The sequence below is a fragment of the Pleurodeles waltl genome, chromosome 12, assembly GCF_031143425.1.
Source record: "Pleurodeles waltl isolate 20211129_DDA chromosome 12, aPleWal1.hap1.20221129, whole genome shotgun sequence".
Classification (NCBI taxonomy): domain Eukaryota; kingdom Metazoa; phylum Chordata; class Amphibia; order Caudata; family Salamandridae; genus Pleurodeles; species Pleurodeles waltl.
The window spans coordinates 502,713,943-502,735,568 of NC_090451.1; the positions used below are offsets into that span (position 1 = coordinate 502,713,943).

The 21,626-nt window shown below is 43.7% G+C and overlaps 1 protein-coding gene across 4 annotated transcripts in view; it reads right to left on the reverse strand.

Moving 5' to 3' along the window:
- The window catches only part of PRMT7 (protein arginine methyltransferase 7), a 424,549-nt gene that overhangs the window by 228,968 nt on the left and 173,955 nt on the right, over positions 1–21,626 (reverse strand). For all 4 annotated transcript variants that reach the window (XM_069217242.1, XM_069217243.1, XM_069217244.1 and 1 more), the window contains one exon: positions 12,125–12,208. In XM_069217242.1, the coding sequence (XP_069073343.1) occupies positions 12,125–12,208 (84 nt within the window). The remainder of the gene's footprint in view (positions 1–12,124; positions 12,209–21,626) is intronic.

The following is a 21,626-nucleotide window of genomic DNA, read 5'->3' on the forward strand; positions in this document are numbered from 1 at the left end:
AAGGTGGATGTAAAGTGGTTGCGGTGCTTAATGCCCCTCATAGCCTTTTGTTCCGTGAGTGTGGTTTAATTTGTTACTGAGGGCAGATTATAGCAGCTTGTGAGAAAGTGTAAGTTAGGTAGCAGACGACGAAGCTCAAACTTAAACGGGCAAGCAGACTAAAAGAAACGCCGGAGATCTCCCAAGAAGTGACAAGCCACATCTGTTGCTACACGGACTGTTTCCGCAACACTCCCCAAGTTCACTCCACCTGTGGGGGCCAGGCCGCCAAAATCTCTGCAATTGCCAACTTATTATAATACTGGACCTGATGTGTATATTGCTACACAATTAGTTCTGGTTACAGTTTCCTCTTATGTGATGTATATATTGTGTTTGCCAGCTGTGCCTTGCTTGTGTGGCCTGCTTGCTTGCTCCCCTTCATCACTTCTCCTGCTTATGCTTATGTTTCATGGTTGTTTGCATTCATACAAAAAACTCAAAGTCACTGAATAGCTGCCATGTGCTTGTTTTGCAGTTCAGGAGAAGCTCTGCGTATCGACCAGACCCGAAGAGAGCTGCTCGCAGTGCGGCGCTAGTGCAGGAAGAAAAGGCTGCTAAAGCACTGCAGCGCTTGCAACAATTACGGCAGTACCTCACCAGTCTCAACCGTGTTGACCTGAAAGTGTAGGCTTGATTAGTTTGACAGAGACAGAAGGGAGCGGAGAAGCCACACCACAGCGTTGCCGCCTTGCCCCCGTGGATCCGTGATGCCTCAGCCACAAATTATAGTCTACAGCTTCAAATGATGGCAGGGAGTGTGTCTGCTTACTCCTTGCAAGTGGCCCCCATTCTAGATTGCCCTGCAAAGATCAAGGAGGAGCACGGGGCAGGTGGAGCAAGGTTCCAGCATGAATCCATCTATCTGGATGCGGCGAGATGCACTGTGTTGCACCCCTGCCACTTTGGTCCATGCAAACAGTCACCCGGAAGGAAATTCAACCACGGAGAATGAAGGATGCTTTACATTGTCTCCCCATCATTCCTTCTCTCTCAGGGAATCACCATTGCTAGCCATCGGCTTTGATTAGAATAACAAGCCGATACCCACCATAGAGCGGTGGAAACAACAGAGAACAAGACTAACTGACCAGATTAAGCAAACAAATTTCTCAGGGAGGCCTGTCCTACTTCAGCATCAGTTCTAGCATCTGAATCCAAACAACAGTGTTTGGTAAAAGTGTGAACAGATTTCCATGTAGCTGCTTTACAGATTTCAGAGATTGGAATATTTCTCATTAAAGCAACTGTAGCTGCTTTCCCTCTAGTGGAATGAGCTTTAGGTCTACCGGACAGGACCTTATTTGCCTTCTGATAACTTAACAGAATGCAAGACACTATCCATTGGTATATGGACTGTTTGGACTTGGCTAAACCTATACCGACCGGACCATAGTTTACATACAATTGGTCCAATTTGTGGATGTTTTTCGTGTAATCCAGGTAAATCATTAAGCTTCTCCTAATGTCTAAAGAATGGAGAGACCTTTCAGCTAGTGTAGAAGGGTGCTGAAAGAAGGTAGGTAAAGAAATGGCCTGATTAATGTGGAAATCCAAAATAACTTTTGGTAGGATCTTGGGTGAGTTCTCATGATCACCTTACCAGTATGGAAAACAGTGTTTGGTTCATGAGAACATAACGCTTGAATTTCACTTACCCTATGTGCGCAAGTAATCGCTACGAGGAAAGCAGATTTCCAAGACAGATGTAGCAAAGATGATTTAGGAATGGGTTCAAAAGGGGCATGCATGAATCTGGAAAGGACCACATTTAGCTACAAGGGAGGAGATTAACACCTTTTGGGGGGGGGGGGGAACCTTTTTTCAAACTCTCTAAACAAAATCCTTGATAACAGGAATTTTAAAAAAGAGGTTTAAGAAGGACATTGTCTGTGGGCAGTAATTGCTGCCAAGTGAACATTTATGGAAGAGAATTGTAAGCCTGGCTTGGCTAGGTATAATAAGTATAGAAGAATCACTTCTTCTTGGCACTTGGAAGGATCAAAGTTCTTGTGAGAAAACCATAAGCAGAACCTCTTCCATTTTAGTGAATAAGCCCATTGCATGGATGGATGTTTAGCTGCCTTCAGAATGTCCATATAGTCTTGTTGCAGATTTAAGTGCCTGAATTGTACTAGCTCAGTAGCCATGCTGCCAAATCCAAAGATGAGCGACTAGGATGGAGCATATGACCTCCGAACTTCGCGAGTAGGTTCGGTCTCATATGTGCATGCTCCGATAATTAAAGAAGGTCTGTGAACCCTCATTCTTGGGGCTACTCTGGAGCTATCAAGATCATCCTGGCCCTCAAGTAAGACAGATTGATCAGTACTGATGTAATTAGGGGTATCAGAGGAAAAGGGTAGAGAAATTTGCCTGATAAGTCGATCCATAGGTCATTCCCCTTTGCCCGTGGTTGGAAGTACCACGAGGCAAAGCCTTGGTATTTTTTGTTTTCTGCTGTAGCTAATAAGTCAAGGTGCCGCGAGTCCCACATTCTGAAAATGTTTTGCACCAAGGTGTTATGAAGGACCCATTCGAGGTTTTCTTGAAGGACTCTGCTTAGGGAGCCTGCTTGCACATTTTTAACACCTGGAAGATGAGTTGCAGTGATCTGCAGGTCTCTGGCCATCAGCTAATTCCAAATTGTCTGGGCCTCACGAAATAAAGGTCTGGCCTTTGTACCCCTATTTGTGGAGGTAGTACATAGTTGTTGTGTTGTCTGTCTGAACAAGCAGGGATTGTCTCTTGAGAACAAGAGAAAAGCCTTCAACACCAAGTGAATTTCTTGCAGCTTGAGGAGATTGATATGGTAGGTCAACTCTCGTAGACTATCTTCTCTAGATTTGGAGGTTATCCATGTGCACTCTCCATCCTAACAATGAGTCATCTGTTACTATGGTCTGGGAAGGGACATCCTGAAGAAATGGCATCCCTTGAAGCAGATTTGTCAGACAGCACCACCATTTCAGAGACTGCCTTGCACTGGGGGAAAGTGTGATCTTGTCCTCCCAATTGTCCGTAAGCTGGCCCCATTAATCCTGGAGATATTTCTGCAGGAGTGGCATGTGGAGAATGGCGTTTGGAGTTCGAAAGATACAAAAAGCCATCGAGCTGAGAAGAGATTACACTGTTCTGACTGTTCAGTGAAGACTTTCAAGGAAGAGTGAAACTTCTGACGGATTTCTGGGACCTTTCTTTTTCACCATAAAAAATAAAGCAAATAAATCCTGTTGTTTGAGAGGAACAGCCTCCACCTCACGCTTCTGCTGAAGGATGTCTACGTCTGAGGGCAACATCTGTAGATGGTGATTGGATGGTTATGAGGAATATTTGGTGGAGGACTGGAGAACCTGATACAGTACCCATTCTGAACAATATTTAATACCCAGGCGTCTTCTGTCATTGCTTGCCACTCTGTTAGGACATTAGATATATTTCCCCCTACAGGAGTGGGGAATGGAAAAGTAGAAAGTAGGTGGCTCTTCCTCTAGACTGACATAGTTGCTGCTGTTGATAGGGTCTCTGCGGTTGGTGTTACTGGTGATCTTGATACCAGTGTGGGTTTTGAACTCTCTGTGGGTAGAAAATGCGGTTGGTAAGATGAGTAGGTGTGCTTTTGCTGCTCTTTCTGCTTTTCGAGACCTACTTCTTTAAGTGTCTCCAGTTCAGACTTCATCCAAGTCATTTTGTTATCTCCATGACTGCCGAATAGTGTGGACCCCAAGAATGGAAGGTTAAGAATTCAATTTGGTGATTTATTCTTAAGGGCCATAAAGTGGGGCCATGAATGCCTTCTCAAGGCCCTCAGTGGCAGTATTTGTGGACTGCAAGTAATGATGAGTCAGCAGCAGCACTGATGAGATGGTCAGAAACCATCATACCCTCGTTGACCACTTTGAGGAAATCCTCTCTCTTATTTATAGGGAGGTCATCTGAAAATTTCTGTAAAGACTCCCACAAGGCTGTGTCGTACCACCTAGGAGAGCTGATGCACTTGCTGCCTTCACGGTTATGGCAGCTGTACTGCAAACCTTCTGCCCCACTGAATCCAACTTTTTACTCTCCTTTTCTGGTGGCACCATAGACATGGAGTGGTGGAATGTAGTTTCCTTGCCGCAAGGATTATCACACAGTCCGGGGAGGGTCTGAGTGGGGAAACAGTGGGTCTGCTTTGAAGGTCTGCACTTGTTTTGCAACCTCAATAGACAAGATTTGACTGAGACCGGAGTGAGGAATAGGTCCACTGCTATCTCTAACAGGCCAGGAACCAATAGCAGGAGAGGCCTAAACGCTGATCTATGATGAAGCATCTCGAAAATGACCAATGTGGATGATGCAGGAGCCGGCATTAGGATGTTTAATTTTGAAGAGCCTCTCATCAGGATCTCCTGGAAGGTGTTGACTTCATCCAGTGGGGAGACTCATGGCTGAGGAGAATCAGACAGCACTGTTGAGTACTTGCCACCATCTGTAGATGGTGATTGGATGGTTTTGGCAGAATACTGGTGGTGGCAGCTGTACCGCAAACCTTGTGCCCCCTTGAATCCAACTTTTTACTCTCCTTGTCTGGTGGCACTGTAGATAAGGAGTAGTGGAATGTTGTTTCCTTGTTGCAAGGATGACCACAGAGTCTGAGGAGGGTCTGAGCGGAGAAACAGTGGGTCTGCTCTAAAGGTCCGCATTCGTTTTTCAGCATAAATGGAGAATATTTGACTGAGGCCGGTGTGACAAATAGGTCAATTGTTAGCACTAACAGGCCTGGAAACAAAGGTAGGAGAGGCCTAGATGCTGATCTATGACGAAGCATCGCGAAAATGACCGATGTGGATGGTGCGGGAGCCAGCATCTGGATGTTTAATTTTAAAGCCCTCTCATCAGGAGCTCCTAGAAGGTGCTGGTGTCATCCAGTGGGGAGACCCGTAGCGGAAGGGAATCACACAGCACTGGTGAGTACCTGTGCTGGAAGAAGAGGTGGAAGACTAAGAGGTTGTATAATGTCTTGATCTTGTTTGTGACAGGGATCTGGACCTGGTTGCATGGTGACGATGTGAGCGTCAGAAGGGTGGACAAGATGAGGAATCTCGTGACCTGTGGGGATGCCTGTAATGGTGCCAACAATGGCGAGATCTGGAACGAGGTAGTCACAGAGAAGGCAAAGGTCTCAGAAGAAGGGCTTTCACAAGTTGTGGAAAAGGTATTTGTTCTAGAGGTGGCAGCGGAGAAGGAGGACGAGGTGCTGGAAGTGGAGGCAGTGGAGGAAATGGAGGCAAAGGAGTTGGAGAGTCTGACAGCACTATACCGTCAACGGAGAGTATAACCTGGACAACTCAGAGTCCATAGAGGACGATAGACATCTTTGCCTTGAATTTATTGGCCTTTTCCACAGGAGTGGGTGGTCTTGACATCGACGTTCTCCTATGTCTCGATGTCATAACACTTCTTGACTTCAACCTTCTCCTGTCTCTTTGTCGACACAGCTCCGCGACATGGAACATCTTCTGCACCTTGATGTAGTAGTCTCCTTTGAAGTCGACCTTCTATGTCTCGACATTGTTCCTCAACACTGACCCAGCCCTCGATAGTGAACATGTAGGTATATTACCTTACCTCAACATCGAAGCTCTCAAAGTCAGCCTTGAACAACGTTGTTTTTGGATTGTGCTTCTCTTTTTGGATCTTCCATGCATGTAGTCCTCAGAGGAAGGTGCAAGAGCTGTGGAAGAGGACTGATTCTCTCCTTGCGGTCTGGAAGTCCCACGTTTTGACTGCTCCTGTTGCCTGCGTAACTCTTCTGTACCATGGAGGCGAACCATCTCCCTTTCCCTCAGGGTACATCTGGAAAACTTACTGCAGTGTGGACATCTTTCAGGAACATGGTTCTGAGGAAGGCAGATGATGCAGACATCATGACAGTCTGACTTGGCATTCTTTTTTCAATAGGCATGGCACTGATCAGTGACAAAACAATTCCTGTCAAAAAAAGACCGAAAAACACAGGGACAGATGAAATCCACTGAGTGAATTTGTTGTCAGGAATTTCCAAAAAGGCCGAGCTCAGTGCTCCAAGATCTTGACACCAAGAGCCAGGAACAATTAACTGAAGCAAATGCCACCTGCTGGGCATGATGGGAAACTGGTGGTCTCTGGGTCCTTAAAGGTGCAGACACCATTTTCAGATTTACACAATGGGAGCTTATAGGGCCACACTGTTCTCTTTTTCTTCATCTTTCTCTTTTTAAAGAGGATTTGTGAAAGAGATTTAAGAAGTCAAATACATTTTTTTCCAACTAATTTGACTTAAATGTATATGCACATATAAACTCACTACCCCTTTTTCAAACACAATCTGAAGATATTGCCCACTGTAACCTTTCTTATAGGCTGCATAATTTTCATGTCTTGAGTGTCTTCCAGGCCTTCCTGGAGAAAGGCGAACATCTACCCTTAAGAAGATATATTATAAGAAGTGCTCACGGAACCCCGCAGGTGGGCGGGACTATTCAAAGCCTATGACTAACAATGGAGATCCCCTGAGAGAGAATGACCACAACCCTTGTCAGGGAGAATCCCAAAAGTCACTAAATCGACCTGAGCTCAACCTTCTGGTAGATGTGGCACAGAGCAGACAGGGTTAACCTAGGGTAATGTATGAAGTATTGATGCAGCAACAAAACAGTAATAAAGTCAAAATGTGAAACAATTAAAATCTCAAACTGAATTAGAAAAATCGAGTACAACTTAAGAAACAAAAGGACAGCAAAATTACAAAGATCCAATAAGGGGAATTGGAGATATGAATTGCAAAGCTTTCAGTAGGAATAGCACCAAGAAGAACAAGTTGCCGATTATAGTCAAAGGTCGCAGTAGACTGAGTCCTAAAGACAATTTGCAGCTGGCCGCGATGAAGCGTGGGTTAGGTACACCAACCAGGTTCATCCTGGTCAAAGATTTTACCTTCTGACTTAGTCCTACAAGTTCCAATACACCAAATGAGTACATTTCTAAAGCCCCAAGTACTTCAGTACAAGCACTTAGAGGCTCACAGGGTGCCAGGCAAAGACCAATATCAAGGTCCAGTAGAGGTGCAGTGCCAATGGTCAGTTGGGCAATTGCAGGAAAGGCCTCATGTAGCTTGTTTTTCTCCATGTAGCCACAGAGGAGGTCAGCCAACTGACCACTGGAGTCCACCTCTTTGTCCTAGGTACGAAAGGGAGCAGGTCCAGTCCTTCAGGGATCCTCAACAGTCACAAACAGCAGGTCCAGTCCTCATCTGATCTTCCACAGGTTCAGAAAGTGTTTTGAAGTGGGGGGCTGGAGGTGCCACAATAATGCCTGGTACTAGGTAAAGAGTGAGAATGATTCCTGGGCATGCCCTAGCCAATTGGGTAAAAGATTCCAGGGCCAACCCTACCTACTTCGGGCATTTTCAAGATGAAGAACATTTCCGGCCACACTTAAAGTTGCTATGAGGGTTGGGTGTCTGTGTGAGGAGCGTATTATGATACAACTGTAATAATTACCAGAAAAAGTGAATATATATGAAATACATGTACATTACAAAAACTGCAGTTGTTTTACCCTTAAAACTCTCAATCAATTCAAAAGGGGTTGCAAAATATTTAGTCCACATGCAAAGTCTTAGATAGAAACAGATTATTGGCCTTCTTGGTATTTACAGCAGCATTTACCAAAATGTTGACGTGAGCCAATTCTTGATGGGTCACAAACAGTCCATACAAAAAATAAAGATGCCTTTAAATTCTACATTTATTTTGTCACATTTGCTGTGCTTCAATGACAGAGGTGAAATGTAAGGCTATGTATTTTGACAAATTGCTGCTTGTTCTTTTAATATGGGTATTGGTCTTTAGAAGCTCCTCTCACAATGTAGTAACAGAAAGAGAACGTAAAAGGAAAAGGCTGCAGAATTTCATTTTTGTAACACAACAAAATGTATATACCTGTAAATGAACTGTACACATTCAGCAGTTAGGAAAGCAAACATAAAGTACATTGTTTATAAGTGTGATGAAAACAAAGATCTTAGTAACAAATTAAAACACTTTACTTGGCGATGCTCAAATGATATCTATTCATGGAATACTTATTTCCAAAAATAATTTGTGTTTAATATAGCTTTATCAGTAAAACCATGTCTGTGCAATTTTAGCAGCCAATTCAATGGGAAATATGCTGCCTGTAAATGAAAATGCGCTACTACATGATGCTTCAGTTACATTAAAAAGTTGCCTGCCTCATGTCCATTAGCGCTAAGTAGGTCATAAAAGTTTGTGGTACTAAAACATTGGGCTGTTGTTCCAAAAGGTTTGGAAAGCACTGAATTACAGGGGTTAAATTTTTTTCTACATCTACCCCACTCAAAGGGACAATATTTCTTCACAAGTGCTAACAGTCACTGGAAATGGATATGCCTTTTTTTGTGCGAGTTAACTTTAAAATTGTTTTTCGCGCCATTCTGAAACTGGTTATATGATCACCTCAATTACCACAACCTTAAGGAGTAAACGTTAGGGAGCTCTCTGCCTGCATTCAGCAGTCTATTCTTCAAGCAATCGTAGACAACGTGATATTGGATTCCAACCACATGAGGATTGGTGCACTGAGTCTACTAAATTTGCTGGTGGCATCTGATATGGTATATTATTATATCTTACACAATTGTGATAGAGCACCTGGGTTAGTTCAAGTCCTTCCTAACAGATAATCGCAAATCTCTTAACCTGCCCACGTACGACACAAGAGCTCCCAATAAAGTTACTGATTTAAACACAGAAAAAACAGATGTTTTAGTGGGAAACTTAACCTTTGGTTTGATATGTATTGGCCTTCTAAAATTACAAATCTTCCTTAATAGATCTGTATGGAGTCAAGAAGAAAAAAAAAAAAACAGACTGCAGACTCTCTGTGTCTGACCATGTATTGGATTTGTCCTCCTTGGGTCCTGACTTGGCTATGCTAAATCTTATTACTTGCATGTTCTGTCTTATCTGTTACACAGATTCCAAGTTACTAAACATGCAGCAGCCTGGTTGGTCCTTGGCGCCCCCAAATTTACTTATGAACATCCTGTCCTCTCCCAACTCTATTGGCTCCCTAAAATGGCAAGTATTTAGTTCAAGGCTCTCTGTACCAGCTATACCTTCCTTTACAGACAGGCCCTGGTGTTTACCACCTTTCAAATTAAATAGATATGTTCCCTCAAGAACATTACATTTGACCACAGCAAAATTATTAACAATTCCAAAGTTCAACAAAACCAGGATAGGTCGCCGCAGCTTCTCAGTCTGTTTGGATTAACTCTGGAAACCATAAAGTGACATAAAGCAGCAGTTAAGCTCTTGTAATGGTATGTACTTTCCAGAGCAAAAAGTATTTTGCGCTAAAGAGTTGCCGATTTCTCAGTGCAAATAGCGCTCTACTCTACACCACTTTGCATCTACTTTAGTGTAACCTGGGTGTATTAGTGCAAGCAGCCATAGTTTTTGACACCAAGCTCAATCTACTAAAACAGTCACTCTACTCTTTGCATAAAACAATGTATCCTTTAGGCAGGCACTAACATGAAGTAATAGTTTAATTTCTCCAAATATTCAGCAGATTGCATGTGCGCTGCACAGTGCAGCGCACATACAATGTGTGGAAAGTTTACGAAGAGTCTAGGCAATGTATTTTGTACTCGAAGAGTATGCTTCAAGTAGTAATCTGATGGTAGACCGCATTTACATACCTCTGCACCATGGTGCAAAGGTCGTGCGTGGTGCTAGGTAGCCTGTTTGTGCACCAGTGCAGGGGCAGTGAGTAGCACAAAGCCATTATTACTCAATATGGCTCTGTGATGACTCCTTCCCCTTGGGCAATCAAGCGCAGCAGCTTTGGTTGTAGAACTGTGTTGAGTTAAAAAATAATAAACCTAACCCTCATCAGGGTCACAGATAAACGCTTAGCAAGATAAGCGCACACATATAAAGAGGAGAAACGTGACAAGTCAGAAGAAGAGAAATTAGGAGAAAGTTATTGGATTTTAATTGAAAGAATGGTGAAAACCCTTACAGAAGTGCTTTGTTTTTCACTGCTGCGGCAAGAAGGCCTGTGATGAAGGGGATTACATTGAAGGGGATTACATTGGTCATTAAGAACATTCTACAATCAACACTTCAGTTTCAAGCTCTACGGGCATGTACCTTGCTATAGTATTATGAACTAATCCACAAAATATCTGACAAGTTACTCTTAGCAAGTTTTTCCTACAAAGGGAGTAACAAGCCAGTTAGATGCTGATTTCTACATAATATGTTGCTGTTGGAACTGAAAAAAAAAAATCTAGATCAAAATTTTAAAATAAATTGCATTATTAAGGGTTATATAGGTGTTCCTTTGGTGTTTCTTGGCTGGTGGGTTTTCAATTGTTTTTGTGTGTACCTGTTCTGAAGGTTCAACATATAATTCAGTAATGTTTGGCATCACAAGGGCTTGAATGAGCTGAATGGGGTAATACATTTGAAGTTGTTCCACACAGGTGGTCCTAACATAGATATTGCGTGGGGCCCCACAAGCATTTATGATCTCACTGATTGATGTACAAATTACCATTGGCCTGATTCGCAAACACAAAGCCAGTGCGCCTAACATTGTGCACGCATTGTACCCATTCACAGTGCATAGAAGAGCTTTGCGATTTATAACTAATATTGCAAGCCATACAAGATATGAGTCTCAAATGGGAGTCTCATCCAACTTGCAACTCCCACACAATGAGGCAAGTACTGTATTTGGGGTATGTGCTTCCTTCATCTGACTTACTGCGTTCGTTTTCCATCTTTGCATCTCCCCTTCCTCCTCCCAGGTAGAAGGCAAATATTAGGATAAATTAAACTCTATAGAGTTAGGATAATATTAAAGTGATGAGTGACGCTGCAGCTTTTCTATGTGCTAAAAATAGGGTGCTGGAATATTTACATATTTAATGCGCCAACTGAGTTGTACTTGCCTTTCTTCCAGAGAACCAATAATAAGGGAAATTAAAATTATTCCCACTAGTGTTACATCTGCACTCGGGGCATAAAAATAGTACTCGTAAATGCCCTTTGTGAATTCCTAAATTCGTAAATTTAGACTACTGGTCTATGTTTAGACCAAAGGTCTAAGTTTACCTTTGTGAATCAGGCCCATCATCTGTAAGAGCTGCATCAATGTGCCATAACCACGCGGACTCCCACCTCTCAATTTGCTCAATAATACTGTCATTATACCGCTTGTCGATTATTGTGACCCTTCAATTTCTATTCCATCCATGCATTCATGTTTCTTCCGGTACTCGGGAGTCTGGCTGTATTTTATGTATGGTACACCAAAAAACAAACAAAGTTTACAACTCAAACAGAGTCAGCAGTTAATTGAAAACATCACTTTAAATTTTAAAATAAGTAAAGTGTCACCAGTGAAATAAAACAAAGAGAGAGAGCTGACCCAGCAAAACCTGAGTCAGCCTCAGGAAATGGTAAATTATTCACGCTTTCTCCAGGGTTAGCACTCCCTCAGACACTGTTAAAGTAAAGGGGTGACCAGCTGGACGGACCAGAGGAAGGCTGCTTTATGGAGCTGGGATGGCGCCAACTTCAAAGTTGGATTTTCCCCACTAGAGACCCAAAATGTGTTTAAAAGTTCTGGTAGGGGAAAAATGAAGAACAAAGCAAAAAGTACCATGAAACAACTCTTTTAAAAAACTACCACAGTGCTTTCCTTACCTGTTAATCACAATTCTCTTCCATAGCTGACTAAAATTAACAGTGCATGAAAAGTATCTTCCAGTCCACGAGTACATAGCTACCAAGTTTCTAACTCTGGAATTTAGGATTCTGGGACTTGTAGTCATATTTGGGCTGTAAAGTCCCTGAATTCTAAGAACAAAGAGGGACTGGCCTAACTAATCACACACGGACCTTGGAGACTTGGGAGCTATGCAAGTATAAACAACTCACTACTTTATGAAACATTTTGTTTCAGTTCAACATAAAACAGAGGAGTATAGAATTTGCGGGCTAGACGAGAAGGATAGCAGTACCTGTTCTGCTCCCAGGCAGTGAGCCAGCACAGGAAGCAAGCTGCCGTCACTCACACATAGGCACACGCTGTCGGCTTTCAGCACCTACGAAAAGGAAACAGGAAATGTTAACACGTCCCCAGAGTGAGATGCTTCAGAAACGCAAATTTCAAAATGGTATTTTAGGTATATTTAATGGAAGTGTTGAAGTGTTTCTCAACAGGAGAAATGTGCAAACAGAAAAAAAGAGCCTACAGAATTTCGTCAAGCTATCCTCATCTGTTTTGTAAACACAAGTACCATTCTGTTAACATCATGCTGCCTTTTTCAGTGGATTACTAGGGGCATGGGAAAATAAGCTGCATAATTATGTGCTAATAAAATAAAAGCGCATGCAGCTGAAATTTTAGCAGCACTTAGACTTAAGCAAAAAGCGAAAATAAATTGAACTTGCTGTCCTGGTACACTCTATTTGTTTTCTAGTTGTATGAGGAATGTTACCAGGCCACTAAAGGTAAGGGGAAAGGCGGGGAAGACATGAGTGCCTGCTCCGGGTTTCACACCTTGCAGGGCCCAGGCATGCCACAGAAAAACCAATTAATGTACTATATATTTAGGGCCAGATGTAGCAAAGGTTTTGAACGTCGCAAACAGTGAATTTTGCTGTTTGCGACGTGCAAAACCCACATCGCGATGCCCAATTCCCTTTTTGCGAGTCGGTAACCTGGTTAACTCGCAAAACGGGACTGCGAGTCGCAAATAGGAAGGGGTGTTCCCCTTCCTATTTACGAGTCACAGCGCGATGCTGCATTGCTTTGTGACCGCGTACGCGGTCGCAAAGCAATCGCAGTTACCACCAGTGTCACACTGCTCGTAACCCATTCGCAAAAGGGACCCCTTCCCCTTCATGAATGGCCTGGAAAACATTTTTCAGAGCAGGCAGTGGTCCTATGGACCACTGCCTGCTCTGAAAAAATGAAACTGAAACGTTTAATTTTTTCATTTTGTAATGCATCTCGTTTTCCTTTAAGGAAAACGGGCTGCATTACAAAGAAAAAAAAATGCTTTATTTAAAAGCAGTGACAGACATGGTGGTCTGCTGTCTCCAGCAGGTAACCATCCCTGTGAGTGCTGCGAGTCGCAAGGGGGTCGCAAATTGCGACCCACCTCATTAATATTAATGAGGTGGGCCTTTGCGACCCCCTTGCGAGTCGCAGATGGTATCAGGGACACCATCCTGCATCCTGAATTGCGACTCGCAATTTGGGAGTAGCAATTCAGGACATACCTACATCTGGCCCTTATTTATGTACAACCTGTTCTTGACGGAAGCAACTAATGGCACCCACCTCTAGATGGCACCATAAGCTGAAGCTACCTTTCTAATTTCTAAATGGTCTAATCGGCTGTTTAAGGGGGTGTTGGTGCTGCTGAAAAATAGAGGGGACTGGCATGAAGTTTGTGACCAGGGGCCCACAAATTCGTCAGCAAGATCTGGTATTAACAATGAAAAAAAGTGGTATTTACTTTGGACTCTTGTACTCTGCCTATGCCTGTGTTAGTCATAAGGTGTGTAATCGCAAGCAGAATTACCTCTGATGCTAGACATACTTGACGAACTAGCAGATGCCGACCAAGATCTTACTACTAAGAAAAAAACATGGTTTTACATCTGCAAAATGAATTCAGTTGCACAAATGAGCAATGTTTGAGCTTCAGGATTTTAAATGGCTCTGTTGTCATATTGACTTTGCAAAAGAGTGGTACTTCCAGACCTTCCCATCAGTTCATTTAAGGGGCCTAAATCGACGAGGCCTTGTGGTGAAATGTATAAATCGAAAATGGCTTTTGTTGATAAAGAGACTGAATGACTACGAAAAACCCATTCAGACCAAGACATTTAGATCTTGTTTTAAATAGAGTGAATGGGTCAGGTGGCATCCTTATTTTACTACTCAAAATCAAATTGATGGCCTAGCCATTGACTGAATTCACAAAACAAGCAATACATATCAGCAGGGCCACTGGAATTCTGCAGCAAGGGAGGGCCTGTGTATGCATCAGGGATGACAATTATGCGGCAAGAAAAAAAAAATATGTGGTGCAATGCGCCACATTTTCCGATAGTATCATTGCATTATTTTGACATTTTTACACTTGTTACAACTGTCGAGGCATCAACTGCACCCAATTATTCCCAGGTAAGCACCCAAACATAGAAATAAACAACAGAAATGTGGCCAGTCAACGTTTGCAAAGGGGGCTTCAACTAAGCGGCAACACATGTTGTTGCGTTTTTCGTAACTTTTGAACCCTTTGAGCTAGAAACAATTTTTTTAATTAAAATCTGCAGATTATACAACAGATGATGGATTAGTGGCAACTTTGGCAGATCCTTAATTATGTGGAAAAACTTCACGTCCGCACAATCGCATAATTCCAGTGGGCCTGAACATCAGCAAGGAGATTGTGTTTATTAACTAAATGAAAAAAAAAAATAAGGTTAAGAAAATCATTGTTAAAGACAATAATGCAAATCAAACTTGGGAGTTATGGATAAATACCAAAAACTTCACTAAAACACATTTTAGGGAGTAGTTCCTCACTTACAAGAGCGTGTCTCCTAAACTTCCCTGAAAACAGGACTACTGAGATACGGTTCAGACTGTTTACAGCATGGTACATAACACTACGGGTGGCCCTAGCAGTCGTAGTTGCTTCCTGTCAAAGCCTATAAACGGGAGAAAAGAAAACAACACTAAGTTGTTGCGGATGTCGTGCCATCGCATTTGCAGCACGGAGGGGAACATGAGTGGGGGACACCAGCATCGCCACTGCCATCCCATCTATTTGAACAGGCCCCAAGGAACAGAGTCTCCACCCCAAGCTGAAAATACTCATCTCACGCGGAATACATATCATCGAGACCTGATACAACAGTGCACTCAAAAGTGGTCTTAGGTTAACAGATGTCCAGAGAAGATGGATGCGTGAGCCACAGCAAACTGGGCAAGGCTAACACATTCCCAGAAAGCCTGCTTCAGCCGTGGAGGTTGACATACTCCAAAGCCAATTTCCTATAGTAATGTTCTGTACAAGGAAACCATGGAACAGCTGCGGAGTGTGTCAAATAGAAAAAACTCGCAAACTTGCTGCAAATCAACTCAGCAATGGGGATGATCCAGAGAGGGGTCTAAACAATAAATGCATTAGAGCAAATGCAAGGATATGATCCACAAGGTCAAGGCCAAGCTCGAACTTTAGCACTGTTATTAGCGTAGCCAAAACACAGGGAGAAGCTTCCTCAGAACATTGTTCCCTGTGGTCACAATGGGCTTAGCTTTTATAGAACACCACACAGGTCTGCTACATGTAAAGCCAATGCCAAAGCCTTTGCAGGACATGCCTTAGGAGCAACTGCAACCAGAAGGCCACCACACGTCCTAGAGAAAATCAAGATTGCCCCAGAGGTAAAGGAGAGAGTCATCAGACGTGTAGCCAACTGGGGACCCTAGGGGATTTCTAGATAAGAATCCTATGTCCAGGTCATCAAAATAGTCCACAACGTCAAGGGGAGTCTGGTAAAACAGCAAAATGAACAGAAAGTCACAAGCCCCCCTACTGTAATCATTATTTTTTTTAGGCTGAGCATAGCAGTGCGCAAACGCTGCTTTTCTGACATGTTGTTATCTATTTGGGCTTTTAACCACGCCCACTGCACGTCCATCACTATTGGTTGTTCATGGGCTTGCCCTTCAAAAAACCTTTGTTATCATTGGTAAATGCTGCACGTTTGTCCCTCCTTGGGGCAGTTTTGTTACTGCCTTGGACATCGGCCCTGTTATATGGCTAATTGTACTTTTGCTGGTACATTTGACTGCAAGCAAACTTCTTTTTCCTTTTGTCTGTCTCCTTCACGCTGATGGTCATGGCGGCCGTGGCATTTTGAGTCGGTTCGCTTATGTGAAACTGTTTTACTTTTCATTTTCAGTTTTTGTTGCAAGGAAAGTCCTGTTAGGAATTTACAACGCTAATAGCTCTAACTTGAGCAAATGCGAGACCCACTGCATTGGAAATGCTTGTGTAAAGTTAATCATCAGCTTTTATTGTTGCAATAAGCAGCAAGCGATTAAAATAGTAACGAGCATGTGTAGGGACTTCAATAGTTACAACCCACTTTTCTTACACTAGCGTATGAAATTTAGATAAGTAATTGATTTTGCCTATTTGATTGTGAGTGGTCCAAATACCCAGAGCTAAATTGCAAGTAAAATCAAAGGTTGGCATAAACCGCAAAATGATTCTGGGGAATTAAAACCAATTTGAAAGCAACTAATTCTGAGACAATGAAAGGTATAGTGGAGAGATTTATACTTCAGTTGTTCCAAATGATACATAATTATGCAGTTGCTGGATTATGGTATTGTAATATACTTCACATTCTACCTTAACATTTCACATAGAGAAAACTATGCTTAGTGGTAGGTTCCACGAAGATGTGTAAAAATTCACAAGAGTGTCTGTACAGTAGCTTGAATGCCACTCATTGTTTCTTCCATTATGGGCAGAAGAGCATTGAAAAAAGGTAGTTTTACCACCACCATTATGCTCCTTCGCTAAACTCTATGTGCAGCTAGCCAATAATGTGTTTAGGGAATTAGATACTGTACTCACAATAATTAGGAACACACACAGCCTAACCACACCTAAGCTTCAACCCGGCACCTTAGAGGTATAGTTAGGTGTGAACACTGCTGGGCAACTGCAGCGGAAGGGCAGATGTTACCAGATACACCTTCCCAGGAAACTGATGGTGCCCTGGTAGGTGCTCAAATGGTTGAGCTGATGCTTCTGTTTTTGAAATCAAAAGGTCACACAAGGAAGCTGGCCAGACTTCTGAGAACAGCAAGGTATTGTTAGGGCAGGTTATTGATGAAGATGACCACAATGACTGCATACGTACCCAGACTTTTGATTTGTAGCTTATCAGGGCTACGAGGACTAGAATGAAGATGAATACTTATGGTGAGCATTAGGAGGGGATATCTACAATGTTGGTGTGCTGATGACATTCAAGAAACCGATACAGGTACATGAGATACCAGCTAGACAATTTCTTGGGTAGGGAATGATAGTTATGGTGTTGCACACAGTCTATTGTCACAATATTTTAAATACTTCTGAAAGACTGTACAAGTACATTACCTATAATAGCATAACAAACCATGAGATCAGCTTAGATGACTACTATTCAGGAGAAGCAAGTGGTCTACAGTATCTGAAACAAGTACTGTGGAAGGGACGAAGAGAGAAGTAAGAGGCAGGGCAATCAAAGGCAACACCAAATGTAGTGAGGATGATGAGAAAGACCTAATGGTCCACAGTGTCTGCGATGGTTAATGCGTAGAAGAAGATAGGGGTGGGGCAGTTATTTCGCATAATTGGCTTCATATAAGTGGACTTATAACATGAAGGGTAGACACAAACAGAAAATGGTACCAATAGCTAAACTGTAGTAAACTTCTTAACCGGTCATTAACCGTTGCCGTAAATAACCGTCAATAGTGAATAGTTAATGACAGACTGAACAGTAAATCTGAGTCATTAACTATCAGCATCTTCTCTTAATATTTTAAGTCCATGTTTATGATACCACTTGTGAGACAAACACTCTCTCACCCCTCTGACTCCAATTACTAACTTCTCATATATTCGCCATACAATTCAAAGCTCCTTGAACATATTGTTCTCAACACACTCAATTATGTTACTGTCTGCTAACAACATAGTGATGTGAAAACACACGATGAGAGGAGCTGGAGGATTTAAGTACAGAAAGGATGGATAATGGCTTGGCAATCACCAGTGAGCCTAATAAGTCTCCAGGAGTAGCTGACTCCGTATAGACAGCCCAAATGCGACGGTAAGAGGATTCTGTCCCACGGCAAGGACAGCCTGTGGTCTAGGAAGCCGTATTAGCCCCAGAGGGACCCCAGGTATGTAAGCACCACTGAGGAGGATCGGGCGGCCTGTGGTGTCAAGTGCCCTCCCACGACCACTCAGACAAAGGCCAGATGCCAAGCCTATCTGGGGGCAGTATTCTACCCATAGTATGAATGAGGACAGGACAAAATGCACATTAAAGCTTGAGGAAGCTGTGGGAGCGTCCGAGAAGCAAGAAAGAGGACACCAACGTACTGGTTCACCAGAGGCGACCCATCTTTCTCACCTGCACTGTGAAAGACCTTGTAGTAGCACTGGGGAGTATTGTGTGGAACACTGGCACAGGCGAAAGCAGGGACTGGAGCCCAGAGGATATTGAGGAGGCTGCCTAAAGAGAGCAATATCTCAGGTGAGGAGCGAACTGACTGATCGTAGGTGAACTGCGCTGGACACTTGCCTTGGGCTGGTCCTCCATGGAGAAACTTACCTGGGCATCTGAGACGGGGTGGGGGACTCCGGTGCATAAAATAAACGCAGGGTGTCACGGTTGAGAGCGTGGGCCATGAAGGAGGAGTCAGCCATGGGGAAGAATAGAGCCCCCACAGCCTCCCAGCAGACTTTGATTGTACATTTTGAGAAAGGAGTATGAAATCAGGGCAGGCAAGATGTCACGATGAGTGCAGGGGGACGGAGTCTGACTCAGAGCAGCCTGGATACTACAGGCCAATCACACAAACGTGCCAAAATAGACACTATATCAGTAGAGGTCACCCTAGTACGATCAGATCTCTGCAAAGCTAGCGAGCAGACTACAGGACTGGAGAACAGTCAAAACGCTGAAAGCCAACATGAGGCAGACATACTCGGCGGAGCAGAAACTGACCGATGAAATACAATGACCGGAGGAACAACTGGAAACCACAGAGGGCAGATTGCGCCATAATAATGTATGGTTTATGGGATTCCCTGAGCGTATGGATGGGTGCTTTTGGGAGTCACCCAAATGTTCCTGGAGACCTGGATAAAAGAACAGCTCTGTCCCTCAGATTTGTCTCCCTTGTTCATCATAGACTAGGCACATAGAGCGCTGGTCCTAACCCCGCCACCGGCGGCTCCTACTAAAGCGGTGATCGCCAGAATCCTCAATTATCGTGATGACAGACTGCATACTGTGGAAGACGCAACAACTTGGTGAGATCACCTTTGAGAATTGTGCTAGCCGCATATTCCCTAACTGTATGCAGGAAGTCCAGGTCAAACATAAATTCCACACCGGAGGAAAGCAAAAACTCCAAGACCTGAGTCTGTACTATGTGCTATTATACCTTGCTAAATTGAGAGTACTCAATGAGGAACAAGCTCACATTTCTACAGACCCTGCGGATGTATGGGAGTGGTTGGAGGTGTTTTGCAAGCCACACACGCAAACTAACAATGGACACCTCCTGAGAACCTGTGGAGGTGGTCGGAGCTCTGGCATTGGAGGAGGAGTAGGACCCAGAACACCCCCACCCAGGCAGGATAGGAGTAGGGTGTTGGTGGCGTCAGATGGCACTTTGGCCTTGGATAACAAGGAGGCGACTTCAGAGCACAGCCAAAGCCGAGAAGAGGTGGAAGATGGCTCCCAGGTAGCAGCCTCCACTATGGGCATACAGGAATAGCACCCACAAGGGGCTGGGCCTTGAACTCTGGAGGACATGAGGATTGATGCTCAGATGGGAGGAACTGCCCTAACTATAATCAGCCTATGTTACTGGCAGAGTGGCAACTGGGTCTAGATAGAACACACTGCTCTTACCTCCAATGCAAGATAGTGGTGAGGAAATGAACTACTGTTGGTGACCATATCCACAAAACTTCTACATCCTTGGTGAAGCTGGCGAAGCGGGGCCAGAAGGAGTTACCTACCTGACGAGAGGGTGACCAGTCATCCCTTTTTTTCCCCTTTCCCAATGTTTGTTCCTGCCTGCTGAAGACAGCAGGACAGTAGGACTTAGACTCTGACAGAACTTCTATTTCACGGGCACTGTGGTATTCCACCCACAATAGTGGGTGGCCATCAACAAGCCACTGCACTCCCCCTTCCCCAACACAGGTCAGTTTAATTACTCCTAGTTTGGGGTTTTATCTTGTTTATAGAAGAGGAACAGTGGGAGGAAGACACGGGGAGACACAAGTTGAACCACTTCATAGGTGTATTCCTGGAGTGTGGGGGGTTGGGAAGAGGTTTTTAACAGTCTGAGTTCTAATTGTTGGCTTCATCGCTCCCAGCTAGCATGAAATATATTTGCATTTAGATAAAGCACAAGAGAGATGTCTTTGGCCTGTACACACAGCAGGTAATTGTGCCCGACACCCAGCCAATTTATCTGAAGAAGCCTGAGGCTGCTACATCAACTCCTCTCGCATAGATGTTAATTAGGATATGCTGGTCACAATTCTTACATGTAATATTCGTGGCCTGAACAATTATGCCAAGCGAAACAGAGTATACACTTTCATTATCTGCTATTACATAGCTATAGCATTCTTACAGAAACGCACTTGACAGATCTTGAGATAGAAAAGCATTGACGGAAATGGAGGGGTCAAGTCTAAGCCGCTTCATACTCATCCCAATCAAACAGGATCCTCATGTTTGTGGCCCCGGGAGTCCCATTCCAAAACAGTTACTCACACACAGACATGGAGGGGTGTATGGCTAGATAGATGGTAACAACATCTGTTTATTGGATACCTACAACCCCAATATTGATAAGGCACATTTCCACAACATACTTGACCCGACCGCTGACATGCCATTGCTTTGGGGGCTCAGTGGTGGATGGGGGCGCAGAGGATTTTATTTGCATGGTGAATGGGGAATGTTAGAAATGGGGTCTCTAGTTGGCAGTCAGTTTACATCCTGTCATAATAGGGACCCTCAATCTAGTCAAGGTAATGGAGATACCCAACTTGGATCACCCCTGCTCACCCCTTGGGTAGTTTGGCACAAGCAGACAGGCTTATCTCAGAACCATAGTGTAAAGCATTTGCACATAACACACAGTAATACAGTGAACACACTACAAAAGGACACCACACTCATTTTAGAAAAATAGCCAATATTTATCTGTGTAAAAAGAAAAAGACCGAAACAAGAAAAATCCAACATACAATAATAAATATATGAATTTTGCAAGAATGAACTTAAAATTACAGTTCCTTGAAGTCGATAGCTTAGTCTGGGGGATATTATGGCATAGTGAACAACAAATCCAACAGTTCAGGCCAACTGCGGGGTTGCGGGCCAGCTACGGTGTCAGGAAGACTTGCAAACAGTACTTTGGAAATGCAGGGCGTTGTGATCCTCCTGGTGAGATTTGGAGCGTGGGCCGCTGGCATCAATTCCGGAGGTCGGTGCAGGGATCGTCGGGCCCTTGAAGTCACACAAGATGCAGATTGAACTACGGGCTGATGACGAAGTCAGGAGTGCTAGCATCAATGGTGAGATGTATGGTACCCACAGGTCACGGTGCAGGCAGCGGCTCTGTGACTGCGTCTGCGGCTTTGGTGAGACCAGGGCTACGGTGTGAAGCGG